This window comes from Manis javanica, chromosome 2, assembly GCF_040802235.1.
Source record: "Manis javanica isolate MJ-LG chromosome 2, MJ_LKY, whole genome shotgun sequence".
NCBI lineage: Eukaryota > Metazoa > Chordata > Mammalia > Pholidota > Manidae > Manis > Manis javanica.
In genome coordinates, this window is record NC_133157.1 from 9,390,819 (window position 1) to 9,416,318 (window position 25,500).

At 43.0% G+C, this 25,500-nt stretch overlaps 1 protein-coding gene across 10 annotated transcripts in view; it reads left to right on the forward strand.

Moving 5' to 3' along the window:
• The window catches only part of MAPKAP1 (MAPK associated protein 1), a 243,435-nt gene that overhangs the window by 159,121 nt on the left and 58,814 nt on the right, over positions 1 to 25,500 (forward strand). Inside the window, exon 8 of one of the 10 annotated variants that reach the window (XM_073224520.1) lies at positions 6,388 to 6,816. The exons of the other annotated variants lie outside the window; for them this stretch is intronic. Coding sequence (XP_073080621.1) covers positions 6,388 to 6,509 — 122 coding nt within the window. The 3' untranslated portion in view covers positions 6,510 to 6,816. Of the gene's footprint in view, positions 1 to 6,387; positions 6,817 to 25,500 lie in introns of those variants that run through there. 10 annotated transcript variants of the gene reach the window in all.

Genomic DNA, 25,500 nt, shown 5'->3' on the forward strand with positions numbered 1-25,500 from the left:
TTTGTTTGTTGAGGCGTGTGAGCTCTTTATATATTCTGGACGTCAAGCCTTTATCAGATCTGTCATTTTCAAATATATTCTCCCATACTGTAGGGTTCCTTTTTGTTCTATTGATGGTGTCTTTCGCTGTACAGAAGCTTTTCAGCTTAATGTAGTCCCACTTGCTCATTTTTGCTGTTGTTTTCCTTGCCCGGGGAGATATGTTCAAGAAGAGATCACTCATGTTTATGTCTAAGAGGTTTTTGCCTATGTTTTTTTCCAAGAGTTTAATGGTTTCGTGACTTACATTCAGGTCTTTGATCCATTTTGAGTTTACCTTTGTATATGGGGTTAGACAATGGTCCAGTTTCATTCTCCTACATGTAGCTGTCCAGTTTTGCCAGCACCATCTGTTGAAGAGACTGTCATTTTGCCATTGTATGTCCATGGCTCCTTTATCAAATATTAATTGACCATATATGTTTGGGTTAATTTCTGGGGTCTCTAATCTGTTCCACTGGTCTGTGGCTCTGTTCTTGTGCCAGTACCAAATTGTCTTGATTACTATGGCTTTGTAGTAGAGCTTGAAGTTGGGGAGTGAGATCCCCCCTACTTTATTCTTCTTTTTCAGGATTGCTTTGGCTATTCGGGGTCTTTGGTGTTTCCATATGAATTTTTGAATTATTTGTTCCAATTCATTGAAGAATGTTGCTGGTAATTTGAGAGGGATTGCATCAAATTTGTATATTGCTTTCGGCAGGATGGCCATTTTGACGATATTAATTCTTCCTAGCCATGAGCATGGGATGAGTTTCCATTTATTAGTGTCCCCTTTAATTTCTCTTAAGAGTGACTTGTAGTTTTCAGAGTATAAGTCTTTCACTTCCTTGGTTAGGTTTATTCCTAGGTATTTTATTCTTTTTGATGCAATGGTGAATGGAATTGTTTTCCTGATTTCTCTTTCTATTGATTCGTTGTTAGTGTATAGGAAAGCTACAGATTTCTGTGTGTTGATTTTGTATCCTGCAACTTTGCTGTATTCCGATATCAGTTCTAGTAGTTTTGGAGTGGAGTCTTTAGGGTTTTTTATGTACAGTATCATATCATCTGCAAATAGTGACAGTTTAACTTCTTCTTTACCAATCTGGATTCCTTGTATTTCTTTGTTTTGTCTGATTGCCGTGGCTGGGACCTCCAGTACTATGTTAAATAACAGTGGGGAGAGTGGGCATCCCTGTCTGGTTCCCGATCTCAGTGGAAATGCTTTCAGCTTCTCGCTGTTCAGTATAATGCTGGCTGTGGGTTTATCATATATGGCCTTTATTATGTTGAGGTACTTGCCCTCTATTCCCATTTTGCTGAGAGTTTTTATCATGAATGGATGTTGAATTTTGTCAAATGCTTTTTCAGCATCTATGGAGATGATCATGTGGTTTTTGTCTTTCTTTTTGTTGATGTGGTGGATGATGTTGATGGATTTTCGAATGTTGTACCATCCTTGCATCCCTGGGATGAACCCCACTTGGTCATGGTGTATGATCCTTTTGATATACTGTTGAATTCTGTTTGCTAATATTTTATTGAGTATTTTTGCATCTACGTTCATCAGGGATATTGGTCTGTAATTTTCTTTTTTGGTGGGGTCTTTGCCTGGTTTTGGTATTAGGGTGATGTTGGCTTCATAGAATGAGTTTGGGAGTATTCCCTCTTCTTCTATTTTGTGGAACACTTTAAGGAGAATGGGTATTATGTCTTCTCTGTGTGTCTGATAAAATTCCGAGGTAAATCCGTCCGGCCCCGGGGTTTTGTTCTTGGGTAGTTTTTTGATTACTGTTTCAATTTCTTTGCTTGTAATTGGTTTGTTTAACTTTTGTGTTTCTTCCTTGGTCAGTCTTGGGAGGTTGTATTTTTCTAGGAAGTTGTCCATTTCTTCTAGGTTTTCCAGCTTGTTGGCATATAGGTTTTCATAGTAGTCTTTAATAATTCTTTGTATTTCTGTGGAGTCTGTCGTGATTTTTCCATTCTCATTTCTGATTATGTTGATTTGTGTTGACTCTCTTTTTCTCTTAATAAGTTGGGCTAGAGGCTTATCTATTTTGTTTATTTTCTCAAAGAACCAGCTCTTGGTTTCGTTGATTTTTGCTATTGTTTTATTCTTCTCAATTTTGTTTATTTCTTCTCTGATCTTTATTATGTCCCTCCTTCTGCTGACTTTAGGCCTCATTTGTTCTTCTTTTTCCAGTTTTAATAATTGTGATGTTAGACTATTCATTTGGGATTGTTCTTCCTTCTTCAAGTGTGCCTGGATTGCTATATACTTTCCTCTTAAGACTGCTTTCGCTGCATCCCACAGAAGTTGGGGCTTAGTGTTGTTGTTGTCATTTGTTTCTCTATATTCCTTGATCTCTATTTTGATTTGTTCATTGATCCATTGATTATTTAGTAGCATGTTGTTAAGCCTCCATGTGTTTGTGAGCCTTTTTGTTTTCTTTGTAGAATTTATTTCTACTTTCATACCTTTGTGGTCTGAAAAATTGGTTGGTAGAATTTCAATATTGTGGAATTTACTGAGGCTCTTTTTGTGAGCTAGTATGTGGTCTATTCTAGAGAATGTTCCATGTGCACTTGAGAAGAATGTATATCCTGTTGCTTTTGGATGTAAAGTTCTATAGATGTCTATTAGGTCCATCTGTTCTAGTGTGTTGTTCAGTGCCTGTGTGTCTTTACTTATTTTCTGCCCGGTGGATCTATCCTTTGGGGTGAGTGGTGTGTTGAAGTCTCCTACAATGAATGCATTGCAGTCTATTTCCCTCTTTAGTTCTGTTAGTATTTGCTTCACATATGCTGGTGCTCCTGTATTGGGTGCATATATATTTAGAATGGTTATATCCTCTTGTTGGACTAAGCCCTTTATCATTATGTAGTGGCCTTCTTTATCTCTTGTTACTTTCTTTGTTTTGAAGTCTATTTTGTCTGATATTAGTACTGCAACCCCTGCTTTCTTCTCACTGTTGTTTGCCTGAAATATGTTTTTCCATCCCTTGACTTTTAGTCTATGCTTATCTTTGGGTTTAAGGTGAGTTTCTTGTAAGCAGCATATAGATGGGTCTTGCTTTTTTATCCATTCTATTACTCTATGTCTTTTGATTGGTGCATTAAGTCCATTTACATTTAGGGTGACTATTGAAAGATATGTACTTATTGCCATTGCAGGCTTTAGATTCGTGGTTACCAAAGGTTCAAGGTTAGCTTCTTTAGTATCTTACTGCCTAACTTAGCTCGCTTATTGAGCTGTTATATACACTGTCTGGAGAGTCTTTTCTTCTCTCCCTTCTTATTCCTCCTCCTCCCTTCTTCATATGTTGTGTGTTTTGTTCTGTGCTCTTTTTAGGGGTGCTCCCATCTAGAGCAGTCCCTGTAGGATGCCCTGTAGAGGTGGTTTGTGGGAAGCAAATTCCCTCAGCTTTTGCTTGTCTGGGAATTGTTTGATCCCACCATCATATTTAAATGATAGTCGTGCTGGATACAGTATCCTTGGTTCAAGGCCCTTCTGTTTCATTGCATTAAGTATATCATGCCATTCTCTTCTGGCCTGTAGGGTTTCTGTTGAGAAGTCTGATGTTAGCCTGATTGGTTTTCCTTTATAGGTGACCTTTTTCTCTCTAGCTGCCTTTAAAACTCTTTCCTTGTCCTTGATCCTTGCCATTTTAATTATTATGTGTCTTGGTGTTGTCCTCCTTGGATCCTTTCTGTTGGGGGTTCTGTATAATTCCATGGTCTGTTCGATTATTTCCTCCCCCAGTTTGGGGAAGTTTTCAGCAATTATTTCTTCAAAGACCCTTTCTATCCCTTTTCCTCTTTCTTCCTCTTCTGGTATCCCTATAATACGAATGTTTTTCCTTTTGTATTGGTCACATATTTCTCTTAGTGTTGTTTCATTCCTGGAGATCCTTTTATCTCTCTCTATGTCAGCTTCTATACGTTCCTGTTCTCTGGCTTCTATTCCTTCAATGGCCTCTTGCATCTTATCCATTCTGCTTATAAATCCTTCCAGGGATTGTTTCACTTCTGTGATCTCTTTCCTGACATCTGTGATCTCCTTCCGGACTTCATCCCACTGCTCTTGCATTTTTCTCTGCATCTCATCCCACTGCTCTTGCATTTTTCTCTGCATCTCATCCCATTGCTCTTGCATTTTTTTCTGCATCTCTGTCAGCATGTTCATGATTTTTATTTTGAATTCTTTTTCAGGAGGACTAGTTAGGTCTGTCTCCTTCTCAGGTGTTGTCTCTGTGATCTTTGTCTGCCTGTAGTTTTGCCTTTTCATGGTGATAGAGATAGTTTGCAGAGCTGGTACAAGTGACCGCTGGAAGAGCTTCCCTTCTTGTTGGTTTGTAGCCTTTTCCTGGGAGAATAGCGACCTCTAGTGGCTTGTGCTGGGCAGCTGTGCGCAGACAGGGCTTCTGCTTCCTGCCCAGTTGCTTTGGGGTTTATCTCCACTGTTGCTGTGGGCTTGGCCTGGCTGGGGCTGTTCCTCCAAAATGGTGGAGCCCCGTTAGAGGGGGAGCAGCCAGGAGACTATTTATCTCCGTAAGGGGCCTCTGTGCTCCCTGCTGCCCAGGGGGTTAGAGTGCCCAGAGATCCCCAGATTCCCTGCTTCTGGTCTAAGTGACCTGTCCTGCCCCTTTAAGATTTCCAAAAAGCACTCTCCAAACCAAAACAACAACAGCAACAATGAGAGAGGGAACAGAAAGGAAAAAAAAAAAGAAAAAACACGCGATTTTTTTTTTTTTTTCCTCAGGTGCCGGTCCCAGGCACCCGCGCACTGGTCCTGCTGCCCTGTCTCCCTAGCACCAGGGTCCCTGTCCTTTCAAGGCTTCCAAAAAGCACCCACCCACCGGTCCCGCAGGGAAGGAACGCTCAATATTCTTTGTCCTCAGGCACTGGTCCCACGCACCCGCTCACCAGTCCTGCCGCCCTGCCTCCCTAGCACCGGGGTCCCTGTCCCTTCAAGGCTTCCAAAAAGCACTTGGCAAAAAGAGAGAAAAAAAAGGGGAAAAACGCGCGATTTCTTCCGTCCTCAGGTGCTGGTCTCAGGCACCCACCCACCGGTCCCACAGGGAAAAATGCGGGATATTCTTTGTCCTCAGGTGCCGGTCCCAGGCACCCGCTCACCAGTCCCGCCGCCCTGCCTCCCTAGCACCGGGGTCCCTGTCCCTTTTAGGCTTCCAAAAAGCACTCGCAGAAAAGAGAAAAAAAAAAGGGGAAAAACGCGCGATTTCCTCTGTCCTCAAGTGCCGGTCTCAGGCACCCGCCCACCGGTCCCGCAGGGAAAAACGGGGGATATTCTTTGTCCTCAGGCGCCGGTCCCAGCCACCCGCTCACCAGTCCCGCCACCGTGCCTCCCTAGCACTGGGGTCCCCGTCCCTTCAAGGCTTCCAAAAAGCGCTTGCCAAAAAGAGAAAAAAAAAAAAAGGGGAAAAACGCGCGACCTCCTCCGTCCTCAGGCACCGGTCTCAGGCACCCGCCCCCAGGTCTCGCAGGGAGAAACGTGGGATATTCTTTGTCCTCCGGCGCTGTTCCCAGGCACCTCCTCACCGGTCCCGCCACCCTGCCTCCCCAGCAACGGGGGCCCGTCCCTCTAAGGCTTCCAAAAAGCGCTCGCCAAAAAAAAAAACTGCTCCGGTTTCTCTCCACCCGCCGGGAGCCGGGGGGAGGGGCGCTCGGGTCCCGCCGGGCTGGGGCTTGTATCTTACCCCCTTCACAAGGCGCTGGGTTCTTGCAGGTGTGGATGTGGTCTGGATGTTGTCCTGTGTCCTGTGGTCTCTATTTTAGGAAGATTTTTCTTTGTTATATTTTCATAGCTCTATGTGTTTTTGGGAGGAGATTTCCACTGCTCTACTCACGCCGCCATCTTGGCTCCCGCCCCTATAGTTAAACATTTTTAAATGTTTTTATTAGCTATTACTTTCTAAAAGATAGTTTTTATGTTAGTCAGATGTTTTAGTGGGAAGAGATATTGAGGGGAAGTCCAACTTCAGAAATGCCTTGTAGTATAGAATATAATTCTCCCCATTCCAACTCCCCTTTCCTGCCCAACTGGACACAGGCGCACGCGCGTGCGCACAAGTAGAGAAGTAAAGGCTTGCATCTGAGCCCCTTTACTTGTTTGCCCTGTGGCCCTTCATTTACAAGTAAAGCTTTTGTTTGTGTGTTTGGAGAGAGCTAGTTGGTAATTACTGCAGTTCACTTCATTTGAGACCTCATGTTGTTACCTGCTTGGTTCATCACCAAAATTAGTTTAAAAAACAAATTTTCTATTAAGTACTTTATTTTAGTCTGGTACATGTATATAGTCATAAGCTGGAAATCAGAAATGTGGACAAAAAAGTTGTCACCCCTTGACAGGTTTATTTTGGGGAGGCACATCTAAGGACACGTCTGGCAGCATTATGAACAGCACTGGCACCAAGGGCAACTGTAGGGGGTTAATGGGGACCCTGCATCATTCCTTACCATGTGCCTGGTGAGTAAACGCCTAGAAGTTTCTGGGAATGGTAGCAAGTGGGGAAAAGGCTGTAACCAACAATCAGTGTCATGAAATGGGAATGACTAATTTGCTGAAGAGACCATTGAGACAGATGTTTAATTAGCTGAAGTCAAGAGTGGATAAATTGGGAGAGGACTGCATATGCAGGGAGATGCCTTTTTTCCCTCATTTCTCATTTAACTGGTGTGTGTGTGTGTGTGTGTGTGTCCCCGTGTCCTTATCATTTTCTCTTTGAAGACGTGTGTGTGTGTCCCCCCGTGTCCTTATCATTTTCTCTTTGAAGACGTGTGTGTGTGTGTGTGTGTGTCCCCATGTCCTTATCATTTTCTCTTTGAAGATGACGTCCTCAGATTGAGGGAAACAGGGGGCTGGGGAACAGAGAGCGAGTACCCTTTGGTTACATCTACCTAACACTCACTGTATTCTAGTTATTTTTGTACTTAATCTTTACAAAGAATGTAAGGTGTGCATTATCTCTTTTTTGAGGTTGAACAAGCTGAGGCTGTGTATATTATGTGTGTGTGCACAGTCTTGTGTGTTGCTAATGAGTAATGTAGATGAGATTTGAACCTAGACCCTTTGATTCTTGAGCCCATTGTTTTTTTCACTGTACCACAGCTTCCCCACTTAAAATGTAATGCGGATGAGGGAACTTTCTGGAGTAAAGATAATATTTCTATATGTTAACAGGAGATGTATGCATTTGTCAGAACTATCAAGTGATACTTGTAAGATTTGTGTATATCATTGTATATAATTTTACCTAAAAAATAAAAAGAACCTTAAATGTTGAACACCCATTAATGTTACACACACCGAAGTGTTTAGGGGTGAGTGTATTAATGTCTGATCTTTACTATGAAATACATTTTTTTTAAAAAAGATGGCTTGATGGGTACATATATGATAAAGAATATATAAAATAATGTAGGATCTGGATGGTGGGTACATGGATTTTCAGTGTACAGTTCTTTCAACTTTTTGGTGGTTTAAAAATGTTCATAGCAAACTAGGAAAGGTCTCATAAAAATTAAAAATGTATAATTTGGATTCTGCTTATATTAATATAAATTTCTGAAATTACAAATATGTCTTTGTTGCATAGAAAACCCTACTCTTCTTGTAAGATATTTTCTCTCATCACTTCATATGTTAAATGACATCTTTGAGGTCACAGTTTCTTCCATTGACCTGTGGTTTTTAAGTAGCATATAAAGTTAGGAATGTAATAGTAATAGTTACCACTTATGGATTATTCAAAATTTGCCAGGCAGTTCGCCAAATTGTTTTTAAAATATTACCTCATTTAATCCTTAAAACAACTATTTGAATCAGTTGTTATTTTTGTTTTGTAATTTAGAACATTAAAGCTCGATGAGGATGCAGGACTTGTCCAAAGTCAACACAGCTAATAAAAGGGTTGGGGGCTGGGACTCAAACCCAGATTTATGATGCTTACGTTTGTCTTCCTAACCACTGTGCTGTACCGCTTCCTGCTGGCTGAGGTTACGGGGCCTCTGCTCGGTGGGCGCAGGTACACTTTTCTCCCCAGGGAGTCCACATGCATCTGCTTCCTTTGGATGGGGCAGCATGATTCAGGGCAGGGGTCACAGGCTTTGGAAACAAACCAGCCCAAGGCCCCACCCAAGTTGTACCTTTCACATAAGCTGTGAAGTTAGGCAAGTCATCAGACTTTCTAACCTCAGCTCTCCTTTTTGTTGCTAAGGGTAATAATACCTACCTTGCAGGGTGGTTGTTTTGACTGAATGTATGTAAAACACTTAATCCCTAGCAAGTGCTCAGTGAATCTCATCTGTCTTTTTCCCTATTACTACTGTCACATCAAGCACAGCATAAAATCTGGCTGTTTAGGATTTGATTTACTTACTTTCCTACCCATATGACTTGGCCTTTGCCTGCATGCACCACTGAACTAAGTCTATCTAGAAAGCTTATACCCTGTAATAGAACTAGCCTTTGAATTTTGCTTGGATATGGATCTGCTAGAAGCACCCTTTACTTTGAACAAGAAGTAAACTAGATCCAGAGAATCAACTCTAGTGATTTTTGACTAACAAGAAACCCATACCATATATGTAGGGGATGGGTTAATAATCACAAGGCTCATTGATCATATAGTTGATATCAGGAAATTTAATTTACTATGCCAAAGATTCTAGAGATAAAGTGAACCAACTCTAATTGCCAGTAACAAAATGTTTATGAATGATTTTTAAAAAGCCTTTATATTAACAGTTGAGCAGTGCTCACCACCTGTTGGTTCTTGTCAGGAAACATTTAAAAGAAGAAATGTAAGGAAACACCAATATAACTTTTAAGTGAATGATAACAGAAGTTACAGACAGGTTTAGAGGGCTGGGTCTACCCCTTACATCCTTTCATCAAGAGTCTTGATCTCCTCCAGACAAAGGAGAAGACCCTCTTTATTCAGGCAGGCCATTCGTATATTTGTCCTGTTAGTAGCTGTAAGTAAAACTCTTCCTCTGCCAACACGAAGTTTAGCCACTTTCCATGAAAAACCATCGCTTTCGAAGAGCCCACCACAGAAGACTTTTCCTAACCAGCCCAGGGACCTGAGACACCTGACTGCCATCTCACTGCTTCCCCAGGCTTGTCACTGGAGCCAGTCTCTCCTGTAAGTAAGTTAAGAGGCAGTTTCACAATTGCAGTAACAACTTTCCGTAACCAACTCTCCCTTTGTTGAGTAAGTTAGAAATACTAGTACTTTATGCAACAGCTTTAAATGCATTAGGGGAAAAAAAGAAAAATAGCCCATCAGTGAAGGTATTTCTTTTCCTGCTTTACAATGACAGTAATTCCTGGAGACAAAGATGACTGAGAGTCATGAAAGGTATTGGAATGGCGTCATGAGGCAGGCCTGGAATAGAACATACCAGCACCTGCTGCTCTCATTCCCGAGCTCCTGATCACAGTAAGGCAGTCAGCAAGGTGTATACTTCCTACCGGGCCGGCAAACCAGTTTACCAGCCAGTCAGTGAGAGGTGGTTAAAGCCCAAGTGATGAGAAAGATGTGAGGTGGTCTTCCGCAACTCCTCCGTCTTCACACGAATGTCACCACTGCTCATAGAAGTATCAGGTCTTAAAACACACTACATTTAAAAGACCAATGTGAATTAAGATAAAGTTAAGACAAAGTCTGAAGTCTAAAAAATCCTGAAGGTCATACAGATTTCTCAAGCACAGTGTGTCCAAAACTAGACTCATCACTCAATAAATACTTGTGGAGTCTCTACTATATTCCAAGCAGTGAATAAGGGTGGCAGGGCCTGTTCTCAGAGAGCTCTCATTCTAGAGGGGAGATGGTCAATGAAGGAACGCAACAAGATACATTTGACAAAGATTCTCACTTCCACCTTCCAATCTGTCCATTATTTGACAAAAAGAACTTCTTTAAGTCCCTAGTTTTGTGAGCCCCTGTGAAGGGAGTCCCTCCTGCCCCCAGGACCAGGCATTACCTCATTCTTTCCATTTCAGCAAGTTTCCGTGCACCTCCTAATTGGCTACCAACACCACTCCCCGATGCAGGGAGAAATGGGCAGGATAGCAATAACCGGGTGAATCCATGAGCAGTGAGTGACTCCGTCTGGATCAGCAGTGGAGAATAAGAGGTGCAGGACATAGCTCAGTCTGAAGGTGAAGCTGAAGCTGAGAGAATGGCCCCTGCACCACTCAGCCGCTGTGGGCCTACCCCGCTAAGTTCCTAGTACATTGATCTTGCCAGGTGTTGGTGAGTGCCTTACCAGGCAAAGGACGAGTCCCTTCTTTTCCTTTGGGAAATTTAGGATAGGGGTATTGAACTTCCATTTGAGTAAAACAGAAGCCCCTATTAGGGAAGAATGGGCTCCTCTTTGTTTGCCAGCACCAGACCTGGCCAGCACCGTAGCTGGCCCAGAGCTGGTTGCTAATGCGTTTTGTGGAAGGAACTAAAAGAAGCAGTGAAAGTCAGTTTGAGGCCCACAACTGCTTCACTCTCTGCCAGCCCAGGCCCAAGGCTGCCCGCTTTCTATTCAGGAATAGATTCACTGCACTTTGATTATTAGAGATCAAACTTCCTCCAAGAATTAAATCATCGAACAAAAAAATGTAAATGTCTTAAAAATGAAACACAATGCACATCACTTGAAATTAGTGTTGCCTCGCAGGTTCCCTTAATGACATGAATCTCTAATGAGTCCTTGGGGAAATAGAGGAGTATACCAAAAACAGACATTTTAAGCACTGATAATCAAGAAGGGGTGCCCAGCAGGGGGAAGCTACTGCACACACTGCATTACAGAAAAAGAAAATTAAAGCAAACTCACTTTCCAAAGCAGGAGAGGCGGGGGGTGGAGGAGAGGGAGAGAGAGCACACCCGGAATCCGCGTCTTCCATAGCGGAAGGTAGTAGGTATATCTGACACTCATCATAATTTTTAAAACAGCTGAGTAGGAATGCTCATAAAAAATATGAAGGTGAGTACCAGAAGAATAGACAAAAAAGTTTTAAACTAATTGTAAGAAGGGACTAGGGGAAAGGCATGAAATTAACTGTTTTTCATTATAGGACTTTTAGTATTATTTCATTAACTTTTAGAACTGTATTTACATGTTACTTTGGTAAAAGTAAAAATCATTTTTAATAACTGTAAGAAAAGACAGCTTCCTTTCAAACACGAGAGCTTAGGAAGATTTCTTTTTCTTTCCCTTGCTACATAGACTTTCTCTGTTTGGAAATTTCCTTTCTCCTAAAAGCCAGAATCCATTTCATTGTGTTGGATGTCAGTTTTTTATGAGAACAGTTATTAAATAGTTGCTTCCCATTATAAACATTTCCAAACCTCTTAAGACCAAAATGTTATATAACTGTTACATTGTGATTTTTGCCAACATTTTATCTTTGTGACCTGTGTTTTCCCTAGGTTAAAGCACAAGCCATTAGCTGAGCACTCTGTCCCATTCAAAGAATGACTAATATCTCAAACATAAATGAAAACAGCTGATTTTCCATAACATTAGAGTCCCAAACAGCTGTCACATGTACATTTGCATGTTCTTTTTTTTTTTTAATGGGGACAAAAGTTAAGTATATCATCCAGCTTCTGTGGAGAGGTGGGAAGGAGGTCATGGAAAAGCCCATTGAGCTAGAATATAGCTGTCCCACAAGGCCTGAGCTTACTTAAAATGAAAACTCTGTGATGAGAACCTTCTTGGTACCAAGGACACCAGGTCTGTGAGGGCCTGGCGGTAGCTGCTGCGCCACAACTGCTTTGGCCAGCAAGCCCGGGCCTCAGCTGGCAAACGCTGCTCTCTCTCTAGTTGAAGAGATGTGGAGGGCCACCCCATCGTCTCCCGAAACCCTGAGGCAGTGCCCTCTCTTCTTCTGCAGCCCCTGGAGGGTTTATTTCAGGGGTGGCTGTGGTGGGCCAGAAGATGGTGCTTCCTCTGTTGACTCACAGCGGCCCTACTACTGCTAGCTGGGCGACCTTGGTCGGGTCGTTCTCCCTCTCCTGGATTCCTTTCCTTTAGTTTGCTCTTCAGTAAAATAAGCCCTCAGCTAGATCCCAGGATGCTTTTGGTAGTCTTGACTGTGGAGTTTAATATCTGGGTTCTAGCATAATCCACTTGGTACCACTCATGCTCCTGTTATTCTTTCTAGCTCTTTGGCAATTTTCTTTCTAAGTCTGTTTGAACTTCATTTTCTTTATCTATAAATGAGAAGAATATTACTTCAAGGCATTGTTGTGAGAATTAAAGATCCATGCCAAACACCAAGCCCTTAATCGTTGTTATTTTATTACTCAGTAAATGTTAGTCTTGTCCTCTCCTTTAATTTCATTGTTATGAGACCCAGTCATACTCACAATTTTGTGAAATAACACTTTGTTTTTTATGAGTGTGACTGCTTTGAGTCACGGTTCGACAGAGACTTTAGCTGCTAGAGAACTCAGCTCAAACGTAGTCCACATTAGGCACAGCCCAGACGTGTGCATCTGTCTGCCCAGCTGCTCATTTGAGCTTTTCCAGGGGTCTGAGGCCCCTCGTCAGAGCAGGAACGCATCAGTGGGAACATAGGCATGTACGTGTAAGAATGACCTACATTCCTCTGGAGCGCTCTGCCTCTGGGGCGGGATCTGCAGAAGGGTTAAAAGCTGGAGAAACTTTTGTCATAAATTTTCTCTTCAGCAGGACTTCCCAGGGAACATCAGACATTAGCAGAGAGGAAATGCTGATTGGCCTCAGAGTCAGCTGAAGGAGACGGAAGCTGCAGCGGAAGCTGCTGGATTTACTGTTATTAGCAAGGCAAATGGAAAGCCAGCAGGGCAGCGCAGCTCCCAGATAATAGATCTGACGAGAAGGAAAGCTCCAGAAAGGAAATGGCTGGCAGCCGGGCCTCCTCTACTACCATTTTTTCCATTGCTTTTGCCTTTTTGTTTGTGTGTTTAGCACAAGAAGTGTATTTTAACATCTAGTTTATAAGTCACAATTGGCTTAAAATAAAAAGGATACATAATTTAGCCTCTCATCTGATAGGTTCAGAGTTGAACATGGTGAAATGTGCAAAATTGTGTTAATATAATAGTTGCCATATATCGAGTGCTTATATGCCAGACTAAGTGCTTTACATGTGTAACTATCTCAGTTAATGTAAAAAAAAAAACTCATGAGTTACAAGTTATCATCACCCCCAATTTAGAGATAAGAAAACAATGCTTACAGCCCTTAGGTAATTTCCCAAGGACTGAAAGCTTGGTGGAGCTGGGGTTTGAATCCTGCCATTCAGGTCCTACCAATCTAGTGGCAAGTATTGAGGCAAGACCTGAAATGGCAGTACTGACAAAAAGAAAAGTGCTTACTGAGGCTGTGTCCTGACTTGAAGCACATCCCTAGTTGGTATGGTGGTGGTTAGAAGGAAGATGGGTAGGCAGAGAGGAGCTGAGTTGCCAGGTGGAGCCAGTCTCTGAAGGGCCTGACCCCCCAAAACAAGGAGCAGGGTGGAAGGGCTGTTGATACCGAGGACAAGAACTGAGGGGGAACTATAGGTCCTGGCTGTACAGACCAGGGAGGCACATGATGCTCAGCATCCAGGGACAGAGAAAGAGCCAGTCCCTACAGGGTCAGGTCATAAAGGCAGCAAGTGAACGAAAATTCTGTGGTCAAAATTACCTCTAGAAAAAAATCCCTTTAAAAATGCCTGTCAGGGGCTGACATACTGTTTTGGGTTTGGGGTTTGTTTTTTTTTTTCCATTAAATCCAACATAGCTTTTTTTCCTAGCAGGAGAACAGATGAAAACTAAAAATATACATCTTTAAGTGCTAAAATCAAACTTGGCACAGAATGACACACCACGAGAAGAACTAGAAAACAGACACCACCATCCACCCAATTAATTCAGTTAGTCATTCATCAGACATTTACAAGTTCTGTAGTTGCAAAGATGAATAAGAATCCTGTCTCACACTCACTCTTTGGGGGTTCATTGAGTCACTGAGAATCATGGCAAATAGAATTCTCCAAACTTTTAAATTGTTCTCTTGATCATGCCTCCCCCTCTTTCCTTCCTCATTTTTACCGAAGAAGTATAGTTGAATTGAGATAAATGTGTGAATTATGCGCAAAGAAATCAGACAGGTCGGTGGCATGGGGGTGAGGGGAACAGGCGGAATTTTTAGAGAGGCACACTGAGAACCTAGCAGGGCACCAGGCCTGAAGACAGGGCTCTGGGAAGAGCTGTGCCAGGGGCAAGGGCAGTTACCTGAATCAGGTGTGAAGGTCAAGGCCAGAGTGAAAGAAAGGAGGTCTTGGTTTTGGTTGGCCTGAAATTGCAGAAATCCCCTTGCCTTGGAGCTGAGCCTGCAGTGAAGGGAATGTTAAGTGGTTCAACTTTCCCTCATGTGGAGAAAGGAGATAGGCCAATCTGGGAATTGGTACGGCCTGAAGTTGTTACGGGGGTCCGTAAGAAAAGCAGATGCAGAGTCAGGGAAGTCAGGGAAGACTTAGGGAGTCACCATAAAGGAAGGCTGTGGTTTTGACAGACTGGAGGAGGAGGCAATGTGGGTGAAGGGAACAGCACAGCCGAGACAGGGATGCAGGACACCAGGAAGCATATGCACTGAACAGTGAGGACCCCGGTTTGGCTGGATCATAGAGGGCAGAGGTGGACAAGAAATTAGGGTGGATAGAAGGTCTGGAGAGTAGGGTAAGGGGTGGGCCATGGGAAATTTATCAAAGAGCTTTAAGCATGGAAGTGATAACCTTCAGGGCTTGATTCCAGAGCACGCTCTGACTGTACAATGAGGAATGGATTGCTGGGGGCCAGGAGACGGGTTAGGGGACTATTACTGTGGGCTGGATGATTAGCGATGCAAGAGAGACTAACGTGGGTAGAGTTCTGCAGAGCTTGGGAGTTGACTTAAAGTCAGTGACAAGCAGGAAGGCTGAGTAGGAAGCATTCCAGACTTGAGGGTGCTTTGTTCACTGTGCTGAGTCCTTAGAGAAGAGATTCAGTCTTAATCATCTTTGCATCTACAGTGCCTGGAGTTCTCTCTGTTCCTGAAAGGTAGGACCAAGTCAGTCACTTGTCAGTGGTGTTCCTTGGAGAGTTGTTGGAGGCCATACAAGGCCCAACTGCCTACTGTCCCACCCGTAGCTAGAACCGCTTCCACCAGGGCCGCTGGCACCTGTTCATAGAACACTGTCATTCCTGGCTGCTCACTCAATCTGCTCAACAGCCTGTATGTACAAGTATTATCCTCATTTTACAGAGGAGGAGACTGAGGTTCAGAGAGGATGTGGTTTACCCAGGCCAGTCTCTGGCAGAAGCAGATTTGAATGAACGTCTTCAGATCCCAGTGTATCATTACAAAATCTGATGTTTGAAAACAGCTTGCTCTCCATTGACTCGAGTTACCACTTTTATATAGCTCAGAACAGGCTGCAGACAAATGAGGTCTCCTTTTTTGTTTCTTTCTTTTTGTTTTTGTCCTTAGGTGCTTGTGACTAAATTCACTAATTTTGCTGGCTGTCAAGGCTGTGTTAAGGAAAACAGGTTTGAACTGCTGTGGTTTTTGAGTACTGGACTGGATGTCAGAAACCTTTGCCATCACGGGAATTCTGTCACTCTGGATTTACTATCTGTTCCCCACAGCTGAATTCCTCAGCAGTGTGATTTAGCACTCTGGCTCCCCATCAGCCAGTTTTGGCATTTATTTGAATGCATTACCCCACTGGTTTCCATAAACTATTTTACAATTGTTTAAAATAAATTACTGTTTATTCCCACAAAAACCATCTGTATTTCTTTACAGAGCAACAGATAACTGTACGTAAAATTTGGTAATGTCACAGTGGCTCAAGTTAAAAGAAACAGATTAGATTGAAAAATTGGATGCTGAGGGACAGTGTGTTAAAGGTTTCCAAACCTCTCTAACAAGTGATATCTGGATTTGAAGAAAGAAAAGATCTCTTTTTTTACAGGTAATATCAAGCCTGCTTTCTCAAGGAAAGTGCATTCATACCACCAGACAGTGACAGGATACAGAGGGTTTGCATTCTTCATGGGAGGGAAGCACCTGCCCCTTTCAACACCCCCTCCGCCTGAGGTGGTGTGGAGGAGGCTTCTGCCCAGTGGCTTCCAGCCTTCGCCAAGTTTTGAAGTTTTGGGTTGTCCACAAAAACTTACCTCTTCTTGTTACCTGTTGAACGGGTTCCATTTAGGCCTGTGTGTTGTAGCCCAAAGGACTCTGGTGGGAAGCACATTGGGACAGGTTGCTGTGTTGAGAGCAGGCAGGCCTGGGTGAGGGAACTGAACTGGTTGGGGGGCAGGACTGGCCCTGAGAGTGGTCTTCCATTCTCTAGGCAGTGGCCAAAGTGCCAGAGTGAGTCAGCTGGACGCTCGCCAGCTCCACCCGTCGCCAGGAGAGTTGGGGCACTACTGAGAGTCTCCAAACAGTGGGGACATCTGGAGTCAGACGGAGGTGGAACTTCAAGTCTGCTTTGGAGGAAGAAGTAGTCAGGGTGGTAGCCAAGCAGTCTGGGCTTTCATTTAGTCGGTAGACATTCACTAAATACCCCCTGTACTGTGGCCATCCTGGGAATGCAGAGATACTGAAATATGCTCTCCACCCTCAACTTGCATATACCTAGTCCAAATCCATCTGGAGATCTTTTTAGTATGGGTTGCAGAGAAGTCCAGAAGCAGTGACACCTCAGCATAGTTTTGACTCCTTAAGTAGGAGAGAATGGATACTAGAGAGGTGAAAGAGAGGGAGAATTATCCCAGACAGAGGAACTAGTGTGGCAGAGACACAGAGGGAGGCACATGTAGTTCAGATGATATTTCTGGATTATTGTGTTATTAGGTGTGAGTGGGAAGGGGAGAGAGATGAGACCAGTGTGGCAGACCTTAGATGCTCCAGCCTCTGCTGGAGAACTGGAAAGCCCCCTCTCTGGGTGATGCTTGGAAAGCAGAAATGGCAACCCAGACATGTGGCTTACTGAATCCTTGAAACGCTAAAAAGAAGGTGCTGTTATTATCTTTTACAGATGGGAAAGTAAGGCACAGAATGGTTAAGTAACTTGCACAGGGTCACACAGCTAGTAAGTGGTGGAGCTGGGAATTCCAACCCAAGCATTCTGGCTTATAACCATTATACCACACTGTCTCAAATGTGTTGGGGTCAGCAGAGGCTACAGGGCACCCCCAAGAACACACACACACACACACTCACACTCAATATTGAGTTTAGGGCACGGATCAAATCCAGACCTCCCCCAACCTCCAGGCCGCAGGAATGGATTCCTGACACACCACCTCTAGTCTTAAAGCCTGAGTGAAGTCGTCAGAACCACCTTGGAGGGAGTCTGAGCAGGCCAGACAGACAGTATGGAGTCACCCTTTGTTTTCCACAGCCCATCTAGAATCCATGAGGAGGACAGGGCAGCACAGCTGTCCAGACTAGGATGATGGAGCAGCAGACGAGTAGCTTGAGTCTTGGTCTGCAGTCAGGGCCTCTGTGAACAGCCTCTGGGTGCCAGCACCCTGGCCCCAGATGCTCCCGTCTTCTTCCCTTTTGCTGCCCAGCCCCTTGAGCATCTCTGGAGGCCTCTATGGTCCACCCCATGGCTTGACTGTGGACCACAGGAACCCCTGGACAGGCTCTGTGCCATTTGAGTCCTGGCTCCCCAGTGGCTGAGGTGTCTACCCAGCAGCCCACACAATCAGTGAAGAGCCAGAGGCCACAGTCCCTAGTCCGATCTAGCTGGAATCATCTCCTAAGATTGTTCAGCCTCATTTTTTAAAAGTGGATTTTAAATGACAAAAGTAATACCAATATATGCCTGCCATCAAAAATCCAAACATGGTAGAACTATAAAGTAAAAAGCAAAGGCCTTCGTCTTTCCTGTTAGCACATCCTACACTCTGAGGTAATTCTAGTTAACAGAGTAGTTGTGAGAGTAGTTCATATCCATCCAGATTGTGCATGTATGCGTGCATGTTTTTTTTTCAAAAGAACATACTCATAAATGCATATATAGCTGGAGCTTTATTAAAATCTAGCATACTCTATACATTCAGTATCTTTTTTTTTTTACTTATTTTTATTAAGGTATGATTGATATACACTCTTATGAAGGTTTCACATGAAAACGATGTGGTTACTACATTCACCCACATTATCAAGTCCCCACCCATACCCCAATGCAGTCACTATCCCATTCAGTATCTTTTTAAATTTAATATGTGTTATAGAAACCTTCCCATGTCTCATTAACATATTTTTTTAACAGCTACATAACATCTCAGTGTCCAGACATACCGTAATTTATTTAATAGTTTCCTACTGGAGAATATTTAAACTGTGTGCAATTTTTGATATTAAAACATCACTGCAGTGAACATCTTTGAACATATATCATGGTGTACTTGGAGTAATGTTTCTCAGAATAGATTCCTTCGTTGGGTCAAGGTTGTTCAATTTTAAATGCCACCTTGGTGAAATCCTTCCATTTAACAAAGATTATTGAGCACCTACAAAGAGCCTGTTGTTCTGCTGGAGCTCTGGGAATACAGAGTTGGATTAAAAAAAAAAACACCCCTCCACCCCCGTCTTTGAAGAGTGCCATGATTTGGGGTAGGAAGGGGGAGAACAATGACAAATAGACAAAAATGTTTCTAATCCAGCATGCCCAAGGCACTGGGAAAAGCAGGGCCCCCAGAAAGTTGGGATGAAAGAGCTCTTGATTCTGACAGGGATTCCGGCGACGCTGCAGAGAGGAGGGGAGATGCCAAAAGGTGTGCCTCCCTGCCCCTCCCAGGAGCCCGTCTGTGCAGCTGGGTATTCAAGAAGAAATTTGTTCTAAAGAATTATGAGGCTCCTGCATTTTCTCCTACACAAAGAAGGAAATCTCGGCTGTACGCCCTTTCCTTTCCTCCTCTTGGCATTTCTGATTGATGATTGGAAATGATGGCTATACATAAACGATTTTTCTTTTTATTTTATGACCTGGTAATAGCAGTAACATATTTCCAGTAAATGTTTTCTATAGCAATAAAAAAGTTGTAACAAGACTAGAAATGGGTATAGTTAAACCCTAAAGAAATCACACTTTCAGAACTGTGGATTGAGGCAGTAACTCCGTAAATCATTTAACTTAGAAAAAGGTCCCTCTCCCCCTGAAAAAAATCAGACCAAGCAGCTGGTGTTCACATCAAGTGCTCGGCAGGTAGGTGCCTGCTGTGAGGGCCGGAGGAGCCCTCAATTTTGACCCCCACAAGACCAACTACTTTCTCTCTCTTCCCTCCTTTTTTCTACACAGCATCTTTACTCCTTTTGGAACTGATATATCATCTCAACCTTATAGTTCTTTTTTTCAACTCGTAGATCAAGAAGATTATAGCATGCTTCTTCTAGAATACATCATAGTAATGTGGTTAGGGTCACAGGTTCTGTAATTACACACCTGGATTCGTGTCCTGGCCTAACTGTGGCCACAGGACAAAACCACGCCACATATATTTTGTCCTCTGTAAAATGGGAATTATAATAGGGCCTACCTGATAAACTTTTATGATTCAGTACATAAAGTGCTTTGTTAAATGCCAAGCAAGTCTTCAGTATCAGTCACTGTTGTTTTCAAAAAGGGCAAATTGATGATTTTGTTGAATTTGTATGACAATATAACCAGTATTTATGGAGTGCTTATTATGCCATAGGCATTGTGTTACATAATCTTTGCAATTAGTCCATGAAAGTTTAGATCAGCTAACTTACTGCGTGTCACATAGCTTGTAGAGGAGCCAAGATTTTAACCCAAGTCTTTCTGACTCCAAACCTATGCTCTACCTACCACGTGTCCAACTTCTAGGATTAGATTGCCAGCAGGAGCAGAGATGGAGAGACTTTGAATAGTGCTGTCTCTCACCAGATGTGACCTGCTTTGGCCAGTATTTGGAGCAGATAATGTTGGGAGCCTGTGCTCTGGGACTCCAGGGCCAGGCAAAAAAGAAGCCTTTCCTTTCCCTAATTGTAGGCAGAGCACCTTGCTCCTTAGCTGTTCCTTGTTTAGGTTCTATTATTTTTAAAAGGATGAATGGCTGCTGCTTCTGTGTGTCTAGAGTCTTTAACATGCTCTGAAAATTAGTCCTTTCCCAGTCTTTGTCTTTAATTTCTGATTCTAGCTGACACCTTCATTAATGGTCCCGCACAAGCTTTCTGTCGACTTGAAGACTACTGTGTAAAAGTGGTTTCTCTGTCCTATCAATAATGGTCATAATTTCCCCAATGCTCTCTCATCAGCAGTGAATTGAGTCTTTCAGCAAAGAAATGGAAGCCCCAGTGCAGTGGTTTTAAAGTGATTTGTCTTGTAGACGGAGGCTTATTTCAGTAAAACCAGGTCAGTGTGGCACAGCTGGGTCAGATGTAGGTCTGATACAAATTAGTTTGAGGAAATTGATCATTCTAACCTTAGGTTATTTTTAGCTGCGGCAGCTTCTTAATATCTCTTTTTTTCTTTATTTACATTTGTTGTAATAAATTTTAACCATTGCCGTCGGGCATGTCAACAAAGACATGTCTGGCAAAGACATTTATGTCTTCTCAATTTCAGCCAAGCCTTTGATAAGAGGAAAGAATGCTCTCTCCCCACCCCAGAGCATTGGTCTGCCCTTCACGGTTTTAGGGTTTGCTACAGTTCTGGTGTTGTTTATACACTCACACCCATTCCTCATCCTCCTGCAGGCCCCTTTTCTGGGGTTTGTTTATTGCATAGACTGGCCCCTTGACCAGTCTGTTCTTCATTGCTATTGAAAGTTAATGGGGGCAAAATTGCATTCCCAAACATTTGAACCTGAAGTGGCCAGGGCCGAACTTAGTTGATCTCTGGTGATCGGTTCAATTTAGTTACGATTTTTTGCCATTAGGCTGGGGCTGAATGATGGTGATTTGGTTGAGGCCAAATGTCTGAAGAAAATTGGCTCTCTGATAAGAGTGCTGTTATCAGAGGGGGCTACCTTCTCATTTACATTTAGATGAGTATTGATTATTTATTTACTCAGAGAAGTGAGATTCGTTTCCAATCTTATCTTTCTCGTCTCTGCTTGTCAGCAGAAAGAGAGATAGAGCTCCTGACATCAGGCCAAGATAACAGCACTTTGTAGTAAAGATAAAAGTTGGAATGGGCCTTTTTCTAGTCTTGACTGAAAGGATAAGTTTTAAAAATTAGAACTGATGGGTCATGCTTTCAAAACCTTTCCTGAAGGTTCTGCAGTTTAACTAGGCAGGAGAATTGGTTACTGGAACAGCCTTGGTCTTCTTCTGTAATAGGAATTGTATTTAATTTGATTATCTTCGGCTGTTTCACTGAGAGCAAATTGTGTATTGGCTCAGAAGAGGCCAAAATGTGACCTTATTGTCATGTCAGCTTGTTCCTTTTTTATTTAAATTCCAAATTATCCAGTTGGAGCCTCAGAGGGGATATAAGCTACAGTAGTTATCACTTGACTATAATTCAGTGCTTATATTAAGATCAAGCAGAAAATGATTATAGTCACCCCTAGAGGAAGAGTTATAAGCAATGGAACTGACATTAAATGCAGACAGTTTAGAGTAGCTGATGTTGGGTCTGAGCTCTGATGCTGACAGCATCAGCTTGTCAGTGATGGCTTTGGCTCAGCAAAGGACTCGGGACTCGGCCAGCCCCTGCCATAGAGCAGGCAAAGGTTGGCACAGTTTACCTTGAATGGGTCTCCCTGCCACCAGCCTCCTCGAAACCATTGCGGACCATGCCCCAGGAAGACTCTTGCCAAAATATAAAGCTGATTACGTCACTCCCTGCTCTGTCAGCATGTTGTTATGAGACTCTAAACCTTGACTGACGGTCTGGGCCGAGCATCCCAGCCCCACCTTCCCCTCGCACCCCTACAGAACCCAGGCCTTTTCCACACTGAATTTCCCTAGTCCGTGTGGGCTTTCAGGACCTCCTTGCCTTCACACGTGCTGTTCTCCCTGGAGGAATGTGCAGCTGCCCCGTTCTCCTTGCTCCAAGTCCTCCTCCAAGACTCCGTTCAGATGTTTCCCTCTTCTGTGCCCGCACAGGACCTCGTCTCTAACCTGGGGAGGACCACGGTTTGGGCTCTTCGATAATTTATCTGCTGGCTTGTGTCTTGCCATCTCCCCCAGCCAGCTTGAAGCCAGGAATCATTGATTATTCATCTCTGTGTCCAGGCATTGTTCATGCTCAAACATGTTTGTTAAATGGATAGATGGGTGGCTTTGTAACATCACATATCCTTTGATATCTGTGCTGTCATGGTTTGTTCTGTGGATTCTAACATGTACCTATCAGTTTTAAACTATTTGTAGAGCCTGAGATACTAGGGAACATTAAGAATCCTGGCTGCTGAACGAGTCTCTCATCGTATATGCTTCCTATAGCTTAAAAGCAAACTTGTTTAAATAGATATGCACCTTCTCCCATCCCGGACCCCTGCCTTGGACACATGTGAGAAAGGATGTGGACATGGCTATGATGCTAGCATTCCCTGCTACCATGTATCTTCCTTTAATGGGACTGTTAGCCTGTTGTGACTCTTAGGCTAGGAATCTGCCTAAGCCTCATTGCAACTATTTCTGTTCCAGCCTATACTAGCAATACTAGCATCCCTCATTGAGCACTTTGCTAAGCAAGTCAAGGATTGTCTCATTTAATCTTCACAACAGTCTTCTGAGGGAAGATCTGTTATCCTTATTTTACCACGGAGAAGATACACGGAGGTTAAGTAATGTCCCCAGAATGCATAGCTGGCAGTGTTACTCCCCAAGAGGGAACAAACACTAGGAGTTTTCTGCTCAAAACCAGCCTTTCTTCTTACTTGCCCATTTAACCTTTTTCAGGCTACAAGAAGCTCTTTCAGATTAAAACATCTCTTTAAGCTGATACATGTGGAGAATAGTTTACATGAAGGTGTATCCGTGAAAGTGTTCAGCTTTTGACTTTAGCGTTTTTCCCTAGACAGGTTGTTCTGTTGCTCAGCAATAATGATAGGTATTTCCTTTATATCTCGCTGCAATCCAAAAAGCATTTGGAATGCATACATTAGTACAATAGAATTAAAAATACATGAATTGAAAAACCACATTAAAGGAAAATGAAGATCCAGGGGGTTGACACAGAAATGTGTGTCTATTCATCACAGTGGGACCCCCCTTTGGTGCTGAGCTTCCTAATGGGCAAAGGAGAAAGGGACACACAGTATCACTTAGTTGCAAGGTTTATGTAAAATTGTTGATAGAAAAGAGCAGGCTGCTACCAAGGTCCCAAGGAAGTTTCTCCCATGGGGGTCTGTAGAAATAAGCAGCAGAATGATTGAGATGATGGTATGACTTGTGTCTCTCTGGGCGTCAGCACTTGCTTCCCACTGGATTCCAGCTCTCAACTTAATGAACTGCATGCTAAAACCTTTTATGTCTCTTCAAGGATTAGAGAGATTGAGGACTGAGCATGTATGTACCACCCACCCCACCCAACACATAATACAGATTTTCTTTGAAACTTCGGTGCTGAGATGTTTGCCTCAGGTTTATAAAATCCCATAAAAGTCCTGTGTGGTATTATAAGTTGGAGCCTTCCCAAAGTGCCCAGAGGGGTATTTTGTTCCTAGACCATTCAGTGACATGGTATTACTGCAATAAACACATCATTGGAATGCCCGAGCAGGTTTTCTTGTCACTGCAGAGTAACCGCTTCCCAGAATCCTCCTTTTGTGTTCCCCTCTGCTGTGAGGTAGAGGGCATGTGGCTTTGTGCGAAGCTGCGACCGAAAGGTGGATGTTGCCTTGAGAACTATGTCCTGTTTGGTGTGCAAAAAGCCTTTTAAATTTTATATAATCGTTTCTTTGGCAAAAGTATATTAATAGAAACTAACCTCACAACTTGTCTTTTAAAAATGGTTTTGGCTGCTGTTTTCTTCCCTGCCACGGCAGCTGCCTAAAAATTAAACAAGCACTTGGTGGAAACTATAGTTTGATAGATAGCGGGTCCAGGTTGCCATAATCTTGATCATCATCAGCAGACACATTCTAAGATCTTGTCATGAGTGAGGCACTATGGTTCGTATATAATGTGAAGAGTGCAGGCTTGGAGGCCCTGGGTATGAATCCTTGTCCCACCACTTCCTCTGAGACATTGGGCCAGTTATTTAGCCTGTTTCTTCCTCTGTAAAATGGGATTCATACTGTTCACATCCTAGGGTGACAGAGTAAATGAGATGATCTCCCCAGCACATAGGCCCTGTTATGTTAGATCTCCTGGTATTGTTACAGTCCAGCGACGCAGATAATGATAGCTGACAGTTACAGTATCACTGTATCACTGTTCTGCTTTATAACTGTGAAATCATTGAATCCTTAGACCAGCTAATGAGGTAGGTGCTGTTATCATCTCCATTTTATAGATAAAGAAACTGAGAGAGGTTAGGTAAGTTAGCCCAAGTCCTAGTCAGCCAGGACTAGACCCCCAGGTAATCTGGCACCAAGTCCATGACCTTAACTGCCAGGCTATATTGCTCCTCATATATACCCTGCCTTGTTACACAGTATGGCCTGAAGTTACCATTCCAGCTTTTGCAGGGGGAATTGTGTGAAAAAGTCTTTCTGTGTGAGATATCTTATCCAATGCCTGGGCAAGAGTTAGGAGAGAAGGGTGTTACTTGTATTAGGCAGTTTTCCATTTGGGCTTAGATCTCAGGTCTCCTTTACAACTTAACCACCCTACCTTCCCCAAAGTCAAACCCATCAGTCCTTTGCCTAGTTCAAAAGTGGGTTTTCCCAGTTGTTCTTTAGCTTTTATGAAAGAGCAGGGAAAACCCACAGCAGATGACACTCAGAATTTCTGTTACTGACAAAACCGGGCACATACAGGAATATTCTTAAGGAAAGATAGGAAGAGAGTCTCCCTGGACAGATAGAAAGATAAGGTGATCCTGTCTTCATAAGGATCCAGGATACAGACACAGCGTGGGTTATTTAGCATGTATGGGTTTCATTGAAATAAATTATTTCGGATCATTTTCATTTTGAATTTATAGAAACCACAAATTAAGTGATTCAGACCCAACTGAATCCACAAATCTACAAAAATCTATACTTACGGTATAAACTGTGGCTTTTTTATAATTGGCCAGTAATTTGTAGTTTGCAAGAGGAAGAAAGGTTCAAAATACACAAGCTTCAGAGCCGAAGACCTTTGGGTTGCATTTCTCCCTACTTCCTACCTTTGTAATCATGCACAAGCTTCTTCACCCTGCCAGCCTTTAGAGTTCCAATCTGCTAAATGAGGATAATAGTATTTGTCATTTAGAGTTGGTGTGAGGAGTTAGTAAGGTAACATATGTAGAGTGTTTGGCTCATAATGGTCATTCACTAGTGAGAGTCATCATTATATTAGGCTTCAAGA